Below are 10,551 nucleotides of genomic sequence, written 5' to 3' on the forward strand. Positions count from 1 at the left end.
AAGAGCACACAGTGACTGAACAGGGTCTAAGGCTTGAGATGGACAGTGCTCCATCCTGCAGGCCTTTGTGGTAACACAAGTCCAGGCATAAGGCTGACGGTGGCTTCCTTTCAATTTCAATTTCCCCATCTTTTCAAGTTTCTGTTTCCTAGGAAAGGAAAGCACGACTCTCCCATCTCCTCTGTCTCTGCCCTTCTAACCTCAAGAAGCAAAGGTGATTTCCTGTTGGGCAGTAGTCATCATTTTACAGTTGGTAGGAAGCTCGTGAGCTCTGGCTTGAGACTGACAACACTGTCAGCCTCAAGAAGAAGAAACACTAAATCTCTTGCAGAGCCACGGGGGCAAAAAAATGTGTGGATCAACACTACCCTGTATTCACTGGTTTCTTTTGTTATGACACAGGGTTCCACATAGCCCTGGCTGTCCTTGAACTGGCTGTGTCACCAACAAGGACATGAAACTCGAGGTACATCTGTCACCCTCACCCCCAAGTGTTGGAATTGTAAGTGTGTGCCACCAGGTGTAGCTGCTTTTTATTTTATTTTAGGTTTTTTAATATATACAATCCCAGCTTTTTAGTTAGTGCTCAAAGAAATGCTTCCACAGTTTTCATACGTATGTATCTTGCCCCATTACTGTCCCGTATCTCCGTCTGCTCCCCCATCAGCCTCCTAATAAACTTATTTCTACCTTCATACCATACATGCCAAGCTACAGTTCATCTAAGGAGACTTGTGACGGTTTCTTCCCTTTTCCTGTTACTCTCTTATCCATCACCCTGTCTTTCCGTTTCCTGTGTGTGTGCAGCCTCGTGTGTGTTCGTCATGCTAAACACACGTTCCACCACTGTAATTTCCAGCTCTGTCTCTCAGGTAATTTGTAGCTTTGTCTCCGCACACAGTTTAGGTTAATTGTCTACATTTGGCAGTTTTGATTCAAACTACTTTGTAAATATTCATGTCACCATTTTCCCATAAATTCTGAAAGGAATAAATATGTCAAAATCTTTCTGCTGGATGTAGGGTGGGAGCTTAGAGGTAGGTGATTTACTAAGTATGTGTGAAATCTGGTGTCATTTTTCAAACACACACACATACACAGAGAAGAGACAGAGACAGACAGACAGACACAGGGAAACAGGGAAACAGAGTCAGGGAGACAGAGAGACAGAGGGAGAGACACAGCCAGAGATTGAGAGATCTGGTTTTTTTTTTTTTTTGTTGTTGTTGTTGTTTTTTTTTTTTTTTTACTGTGAATTTCATGAATTTGGCTGTGAGTATGATACACAGCCTTCCTTGGAATAGTCTCTGTTTGCCTTGTGTCCTTTTTGTAATGTCACAAGGAGAAAATTTATTCATCTTTCATATTGTTTTATGTTCCCAGAGCTTGGCTTTGTGACCACTGAGAACATCCTCTTGGTCTCCAGATCAAGGGCTGGCTCATGGAGTGACCAAATGGCTCAAGACATAAAGCAACAAGCAGATGACTCCTTGTCTGAGTCTATGTCTTCAGCAGCAATCCCAGTGCACATGGGCTTTGTCACCTCCACCTTCATTGTCTCGATCTGTCTGGGAACCTCTGGTCCTCATGTTTTCCCCACCACAGGGCAGTGAGTCTGTGAATCTTGGAGCAACTTCCCATTCCCTTAGAATATCAGTTCTCAACCCTTGGATCACAACCCCTTTGGCAATGGAAGGACCCTTAAAAGGGGTTGCTGAAGACCATTGGAAAGCACGGATATCTACATTATGAATCACAGCAGTAGTAAAACTCCAATTATGAAGTAGCAATGAATACAGTTTTATGGTTGGTGGCCACCACAACATGAGAAACTATATTAAAGGGTCACAACACTAGGAACATTGAGAACCACTGCCTTATCCAATATGTCTTATACACACTATTCTGATAACTGGTGACAATGGTCTTTACTCATGCTGTCTGTCTGTCTGTCTATGTCTGACCCTCTGTATGTCTGTATCTCCTTCTTGACCCTCCCCCTCTGTTTAAGAACTTTCTTACTATATTGCCCTAGCAGGCTTTGAACTCACACTAGTTCTCCTGCCTCCAGCTCCAGAGTGCTGGAATTCAAGCAGGAATTCAAGCAGGAACCTCCATGCAGTACACAGTCTCACGTTCCCTTCACTGATGCTGGGAGAAAACTCTCTGAATCGCATCAGAGCTGCATCTCCTGTAGCTTGTACATCCTTGTTGATGCCTCTCACATCCATGTTTAAGCATTAAGAACTGGTTTTGTGGGTGGAGAGATTGTTGAGTGGTTCAGAACACTGACTCCTCCTCCAGAAGACCTGGGTTCAATTCCCAGCATCCACATGGCTGCTCACAGCAGCCTGTAACTCCAGTAACAGGGTATCTGACACCCTCATCACACAGGCACACAGACAGGCAACTCATGAATGAACATAAAACCGAAATAAGTAAATGTTTGAAAAATTATTAAAAAAAAAAAAGAACTGGTTTTGTTATTGTTTGGTGTTGCCTTCTCTCTCTCTCTCTCTCTCTCTCTCTCTCTCTCTCTCTCTCTCTCTCTCTAGCCCTGGCTGTCCTAGAACTCACCACATAGATAAATCTGGCCTCAAACTCACAGATAACCTCTTGTCCCTGCCTCCCAAATGCTAGGAGTAAAGGCAAGATCCACCATTTCAGGCAAAGAAATAATTTTTAATTCATAAATTTAATTCATAATTCATAGAAACGGTATTGATTTTGAGGCACAATAAGAACAGCTCATCTCTGGAGATTTGGGGTTTTAAAGTAGGAGGGTTTGGGGCTGGGAATGAATCTCTAGACCACAGACATGTTCAGAACTCCTTCTAATACTGAGCCACATCCTCAGCTTCTAGAGGGACTGTGGAAACTCTAAAGAAATGTCTTGATGTTGCCAATGGAAAGGGAAATTGAAAGAAAAAATATTAAAGGAAATGAATGCCAGTTCTTCCACCAGTAGGTTCCATGTGTCCAAATCATAACCAACCTTATAATTCCAATGGTGAGTGAGGAGCAAATGCTCTCTGTGTGGTCTGCACGTGTGTGATGTCTAGGGGACATTTGAAGGGTCTTGTACCCGCCCCTGACAGAAGGAGAAATGCATGTCTGGCTTGCAGCTGGGCAACTGCTCTTCTGGAAAGGAGCCAAAAGGTTCTGACAAGTAGCTGAGGCTGGGAAGTAATCAGCTTCCTGGTAGCTCTGAGCCAGCTCCCGTGAGATGCTCCACCTTTGTCTTCCTCGTGACTTACAAACTGATTCCTAAGACTGTTCCACAGTGATTCTCTCCATCTCTAAAGGCTGCAACCAAAAGACAGCAAGGAAAGGGAGACCAGATGGCTGTGGACGGAGCAGCAAGTCACAGTGGCCAGTGGCAGAAACTCACAGTGGTACCAACAGTACTAAGAGCCATAACATTAACTGGAGGCTCAGAGGGAACATCAGCTGGACTACCACAGCTCTCAGGGTCCTGGAGGCTACTGCAGAGCTGAGAAAGGCAGTCAAGATCAACTGATTGAGTCTCTGTGTCGCTCTAGCAGTTTTCATCCTCTCTTGTTAGTTCTGCTTTGTTTGCCTTTCCTATTTCCTTACTGAAAGGCACTTCATTTAAAATTAGATTGATTTATGTATTATTTATTCAGCACATTGCCTGCCTATGTGCCTGTGGGCCAGAAGATCATTATAGATGGGTATAAACCCACAACGTCATTGCTGGGATTTAAACTTAGGTCCTTTGGAAGTATAGTCAGTGTTCTTAGCCTCTGAGCCATCTCTCTAGCCCTGAAAAACACTTCTTGAGCACCTCAGAATGTTTGTATATGAAACTTACCCCCCCCCCCCCCGTGTGGTAGTTCTCCTTCCGTCTCAGCCTGGGAGGACGAGGTCAGGTGATCGCTGCATGTTGGAGGTCCTGCTAGGCTACATATTAAGTTTAAGGTTACTCTGACATAACCTTAAAGAGTCACTGTCTAAAATGTTTTAAAATAACCTCTCCCAGTTCTGTGAAGTAGGAAGGGGCTGTGGAGCCACCAGCCCAAAAGCACAGTAGGTTGAATGTGCCAAAAATTGAAACTCAGCCAAACTCCATCTGCATAGGAAAACAAACAAAGTAAAAACCAAGTAGAGGTTGCCTTTTTGGGGCAGGATAGAGCAAGAATGCTTTTCCTCTTGTGCTTCTCAAATTTTTTTTATAAATCATTCTATAGTTGCCATACTACAGAATACTTTGTGCCAACTATGTTTTTAATTTTCCTACTGTAGAGAATGCATTTCTCTGAACATTTCCTGCTATGGAAATCACTGGAGTAAATGTTAGGTTTTAGAGAAAACATGTTAGTACCTAAGAGTAAACAATTTGGTTGATGTCAAATATGTAAGTGCATTTCTTCTTCTCCACATAGGTCAAACAGTTCCAGTCAACTTGAGGTGCCTGTCATTCATTCTGATGGTCAGGGAGGCAGAGAGGTGCAGTAGTTGACATGGACTTTGGAGTCTGTCAGCCTTGGCTTTGGACGCTGGAGTTGGAACTTATTAATTCCATGACTTTCCATATGATGCTTGTCATTTGAAATCAGAGTATTCCCAATTCTAAGTCAGAGCTAATGGACCAAAGTCTATCGATTGATTCTCACAAAGAAGACTTCACTGGGAGCACCATCGCTAAGGTTCTTGTTTGTTTATCAATCTGTTTATTGAAAAACAGATTCAGGGCTGGTGAGGCAGCAGTGAGCTTGCAGGCATGGAAGCAGCTGCTGGAACTTTGCAGATGTTGCTGGTGCTGGTCTGGCCTCAGCTGAGCCTCTCCTCTCACAAGACCTGAAACATTAGGGCAGCACTTCCACATCATAGGCCATAGGGCTGTGTATTATCTGCTAATGTGACTGAAAGGAAAGACAGTTTAGGGAGAAAGGTGAATGGGAAAGGGGTGGGGAGTTAAACAGCAAACAGCTGAGGCAAGAATTTCTGAAAGGAACAGCAAGTGAAATGGAGCTCAGGTGGGGAGATGTTGGAGGGCTTCCTTTACACATGAGTAGAGGCAGTTGGGGTAACACCCAGGGAGAGAGGGATCTGTGCTCCCACGTGGATGGCAGAAGCAGCTGAGGCTTGAAGGTCCCACTGGTGATCACTCATTGAATCAAGTCAGGACTAATGGTATTGTCCCAAGGCCCAAAGAGAAACCTTTCCAACTTTCCTAGCTAAATGTATTCAGATTGCTAATTCCCACTCCTGAGCCTGGCTCCCCACATCATCAGTCTCTTGACCCATTCCTCCATGGTAAACTTCTTCACACAGCCATCTTCCACGTGCCAGGAATCAGGCTCTGCAGTGAACACTGCGCAGCAGAATCTCTCTACTCTGAGCGCACAGACATATGAACACACATCGCTTGAATCATGGACTTCGATGAATTTGCATGTGTATTTTATGTTCTCCTTCTCCTCACATATGTGCATGACAGGCAGCTCTTGGATGCACTTTTCTATTTCACTCTCTAAAAACGTAAGATCTCCCTTCTTTGCTTCACAACCAATTATTTGCCCCATGTTTTCATCCAAACCAATAAACAAATATCCCCCATCAGTGTTGGCAAATGCAGAAACAGTTTGAGGGAGAATCTCTTTAACTCGTTGAAACCACTTTTTTGTTGCAAATGATTTATATTCAACATTTTTGGATTCACTAAAGGAGAATTCTTCCATTTTTGTGAGTCTTGTCTGGTCAAAAAAAGCAGCAGCCAACTCTTGCACATTGCCCTCTTCTTGCACACCCTCTCTGGAGCTTTTGACTTTCACCCTGTTTTCTAAAGGCACTCTTCTGCTAGTGTCGCCCATGCCTTCAAAGTACGTCAGAGCAGTATCTAAGTCCATTGGATGAGAAGATGTCCCATTTCTTGTGTACAAATTGGTTGCAATGGTGGCAGGCTTCTCACCAGAGGTCTCCAGATTCTCTGGTTTCACAGATATGGACAAGTAGCATCCTTCTAGTTTATAGTGTAGTTTCCAAGTAGAGGGTGTAACAGCATTAAGAAAGGTCTCCAAATTTTCTCTTATTTTAGGTGTGGTGAGGCTACAGTCTTGATTTTCAATTTGAGCCTTGATCTCTCCCCCTCCAGAATTTTGCAGAGCACACAGAGCTCTTAAAATCTTTGTATTCTGCTGTGTCCTGTCATCATCCTTCTTTCTCTTCCTATTTTTCATAGGAAGTGTGATTTTTCCTACATTTAGAACCAGCTCAGGAGTCTTGCTTTCAATTATGATGCTCATTTCCCCAGCAGCCATTCTGTTCCAGTGCTGAAGTTCTTTCCTGTGAGAAGACAGACAGAGCCATTAGAATAGGGCTGGAGAGAAGAGAGCAAATTCTGTGCTGGGAAGCTAACAGCAAAAAATATTTGCTTGATGTGTTCCACAGTCCTGGTGAGTGTGCAGGTGGGGAAATGGTTATTTGGGGGTAGATTTCTGAACTGCGCTAGCCTGTGTATGTTGGAACTTCTCATAGTGTTTTCTTATGTTCATCATAATCCTTCTACATTTCCAACTCACTTCATCGGTGACCTTCCTCCTTCCTAATTCTCAATGTTATGTAACTTAGATTCTGTCGCTCGCTCTCTTTCAATAAACTGCAAAGGCAATTTGCCTATGTTTCTAAATTTCTGTTTGCTTGTTTATTTTTTAGGAAATAAAGTTTTGTTATAAAACCACATATACTTTTTTTTTCTTTTAACAATTTCAGGCATTCGTTTCTCAGTTGTGTATTTTCATGGAGAGACATTTTGCAAAATCTCCCTTGGGGATCTAAGGACATAAAACTATAGAGCATGTGAATTAGCTTCCTTCTTTCTGGATATAAATTGAATTTTCAAACTTTGGCCATTGATGTTGAAGAGTATGGACCAGCCTGTGGTCCTCTTTTCCTACTCGCCACCCACATAGTTCCAGCCAGGAGGGGTTCTTACACATAGAACAGGAGTGTTATGCCCCAATGCTTGCTTCCTTTCCATTGTCATATTTCCTTCCTCTCATGGTAATGAGGCCTCTTGAGGGTGGGGTAGGTCATGAAGAGAGGGGCATCTAAATGGCCCCAACGTTCTGGTAGAAGGCACTCCAGAAAGCTAAGCTCACCCTGTGCCACATAATGTCCCAGTGACATCGTGACAGTTTTCAAAGAGAGGAGCATTTCCTTAGATGCTGACCATGACAGCATCTTGATTGGCGCTTCTACCTCTACATTGTGAGAAGCAAATGTCTGTTTTCCATCACCCACCAACCTTTTGCCATTTTATTACATCATCATAATCAGTGTTGTATAGTAATGATTGTCTTCTAAAAAAAACGACTGTGACCGGGTATGAAATCCCATGTGTAGCACTGCTGTGTTACTAAAGGAGCCCCCTACTCAGTTTTCCAGCCTTTGCTGGAACTATACCAGTACCCTGGTTCAGCGTGACTAAGGCTTGGGTATGCCAAACACATCTGATTCTCACTAACCCGAAGAGATCCCTTACTGAGTCCCTCCCTAGTCTTAGACACAGTATGGTTCAGACATCTATAAAGATCTGCTGGAAAGGAGGAAGGGGGCAGAGGCCAGAACAGATAGAGAGAATAAAGCCAGACTCCAGAGAGTATGAAATGGAACCCTGAAGGAGCAGATCATGTGTCAAAGGGTGGGAATTTCTGGAAATACAGACTTAGGCTAAAACAGGAGGACCTCCTGGCCTTCTGCCTGAGGTATGTAAAGGAGCTAAAATCATCAAAGCACTTACAGCTAAACACATGGAGAGCAAGCTTCTGAAATCAGAATTACTCAGTCAAGTGATACACCTAAGAATTTGGAAATGAACTAGCAAATGCTTCCCTGGAAGATGGCATCAGACTCTTCTCTACCAGACCTATTGTGGGCAAGCCCACAGGCCTCCATCTAGTGCCTTTAGGGGAGCATGCTGCAAACCTGGAACCAACAGCAAAGACACAGCATCCCTCGGGGCTGCCTAGAACTCAGAGCCCAGCAAGGACAGAGCTGTCCTCCTGAGAGATCTTCATCCAAAGAGACCCCAACGGACAAAGCATTTGAGCCTGACCTCAAGACATTCCGGAAGTGAGGCTGGGGCAGAAATCCTGACTCCTGGCAGAGGAACTCCAATGAAACTAGACAGAGGCAATCAGGTGTGGGTAAGTTTAGGGTTCAATAGCCTTGGTGTGACACAGCTATGCAAAGAAAGCAGAGAGAATGACACAGAGACAGAGAAAGAGTGAGGGGGTCTATTTGTGTCTTGCTGATCTTTCTTTCCCTTATTATAGGTGTTGCTTGGTTCCTATTTCTTCCAGGGGAGGGCTGCCCCACACTTGAGACCATTTCGCTGATGGCCTGCCAGAAGACATCTTCACCATCACGGCAAAAGGAGGCAGGGAGCAGAGGGGCTGGTGCACACATGCTATCCCAGCTCTTGCAAAGCTGAGTTGGAAGACAACCTGAGCTATATCCTGGGCAAGATTCTGTCTGCCCAGAATATCATCTCCTTGCTGGCTAGGCATTGGGGTGGCGGTATAGGTGGGGAGGAGGCACGGAAAGGAAACCAAGAAACAAAACTGAAAGTCTAGTGGGCCAAGGGAAACACAGTTTCATTTCTGATCAGCTGGAAGCTGCAGCCCCACCCTGTTCTACGAACTGCTGAGCAGTCTGTGTTCCTCATTCCCTCCCTGCCCCTTCCATCCAGCGCCCCCTGATTTAGGTTCTGTCCCAAGACAGCACCCCTGCTTCACTTTCCAAAAAGGAAAGGGACAGTAACCACATCTTACAAAGTGCTGAAGGAAGGTGCTCATTCACTGGCAAATTTGGAAATCAAGGGAACTGGAGTAGAATCATCTTATAGAGAATTTGTGGGTTGGTCTGGGACCTGGGCTATCTCATGTCAACACCTGTGACTATAAAAATTTTCTATGTCAGCATCCTAAGCTGGACTCTGAATTCACCAAATTCTAGCACCTAAATGAAACTTGCTGATTTTCCAGAATCTTCGAGTCTGGTTTAAACATCAGTTGTTTCTTTCAAAATTCTATGTAGCATTCAGTGGAGAAAATTCTCTCAGAGCTGAACTGAGAACTTTGGCTGCTCTTATCTTTGGCAGGAAATAGATGACAGGTATCCCTAGACCTGCAAGCAGGTTGGAAGGAAAGCACAGAATGGAGCATAGGAGCAGAAGGAGCTGCCTCTTGGGAAACAAATGACCCTGAAGCATTTCCTACTAGGATGCAGCTTTGCCTTCCCTGGAGCCTTCCCTGCTGGAATGCAATATTCCCTGGTAGGATGCAACTTTGCATCTTTCTTGGGTGAGTAATGCTCTCATCTTCTAGAAAAACAAAACAAAACCCTCCATGGTCTAAGGTTCTTAGATCTTTTTAGTTCTGGAGTGCAGTTCCTCCCCAACTAAAGGACAGAGTCATGTCTTGAAGAAGATGAGGCACCCTCAGAAGGGCTTGGAGACCTGCCCAAGCCTGACCTGTGCAAACCTCTTCATCCTGCCTTACTTACCCCCACTTCACTCTCTCAGAACCTCCCAGACCCCTCTATCATGGAGCTCTAAGTGCCCAGCCCAGGCAGACCAAGGGATTTTGCTCTCATCCCATGCTCCCCTAGTATCCAAGTCCACAGCAGCCTATGAAGGAGGCTATGAAGGTGCCAGGGAATCAAGGTTCCAAGAAAGGAGACAAAGCAGCTGGTTATAGTGGCGGCCCCCACCTCACCCCAGAGCCAGCAGAGTGAATTCTGGGTGGGCTTGGGAGCAGAGGGGGCTAAAGATGTGGAGATGGAGTGTGCTGCCTTGCAGTGCTGCTCACTTACCTGCCAGGAGCTGATCAGAGAAGCTCACTCAGCTGCTGACTTGGCTGTGCTGTGGACACCTGCTGGACGAAGCAGGAAAGCTCAGGCTGGAGACAGACTCCTACAGCAGAGACTTGGTGGCTGTCACTAGAAGTCTTTCTTGGCAACTGGATTTGAGGGACAGCCTTCAGTGCCTGTGATCACTCCCAGGTTTCCTCTGGGCAGGACTTTGTGGTTTGGACAGATTCCTCCACTCTAAGTACTGATTTCAGTTTTGAGGAACCCGTGTTTTATTGGTCAGCGTCACTCCAGGAAGTGTGAGAACTCTTTGCAAGCTCTTTGATCCCCTTCTGTGATTGTCATTTGACCTGTTAAAATTGAAGACTTAGGCTCCTAGCCTTGGTCACTCAACCTTCACAACTTCACTTGAATCCTCAGGGCTGCTGCTGCTGCTGCTGCTGTCCTCACACTCAGAAAGAGCAGGTGACACTGGGCACAGGCACTGTCAAAGCCTTGCAGGGAAGGAGCGTGGAGGGATGCTGAGCTGGGGGAGGCAGTGTAGGGTGCTGTCTCAGAAGGTGCGAGCTGCATCTCTCAGCCCTCTGGGAAGATAAGTTTCTGCGGGAGCCTCCAAGAGCTATCCTAAGCAGACCAGACTCACCCACCACATTTTTTTTCTGTGCCCTCTCTTAAGATAATTATGGTAATATAAGTTTCTCTGACTCACTGAAT

General features: G+C 45.1%; 1 protein-coding gene across 1 annotated transcript; it reads right to left on the reverse strand.

The window, feature by feature from the left end:
- Positions 1-2,841: 2,841 nt before the first annotated feature.
- LOC110553808 (schlafen family member 1-like) lies at positions 2,842-10,065 on the reverse strand. The gene is made up of 2 exons (XM_021645952.2): positions 9,841-10,065; positions 2,842-6,309 (listed from the first exon to the last, which is right to left on the reverse strand). Exon 2 carries the CDS (start codon positions 6,282-6,284, stop codon positions 5,220-5,222), a length of 1,065 nt encoding a protein of 354 aa, XP_021501627.1. The 5' UTR covers positions 6,285-6,309; positions 9,841-10,065; the 3' UTR covers positions 2,842-5,219.
- Between the last annotated feature and the right edge of the window lie 486 nt (positions 10,066-10,551).

Source organism: Meriones unguiculatus, chromosome 7 (genome assembly GCF_030254825.1).
Source record: "Meriones unguiculatus strain TT.TT164.6M chromosome 7, Bangor_MerUng_6.1, whole genome shotgun sequence".
Lineage (NCBI taxonomy): Eukaryota > Metazoa > Chordata > Mammalia > Rodentia > Muridae > Meriones > Meriones unguiculatus.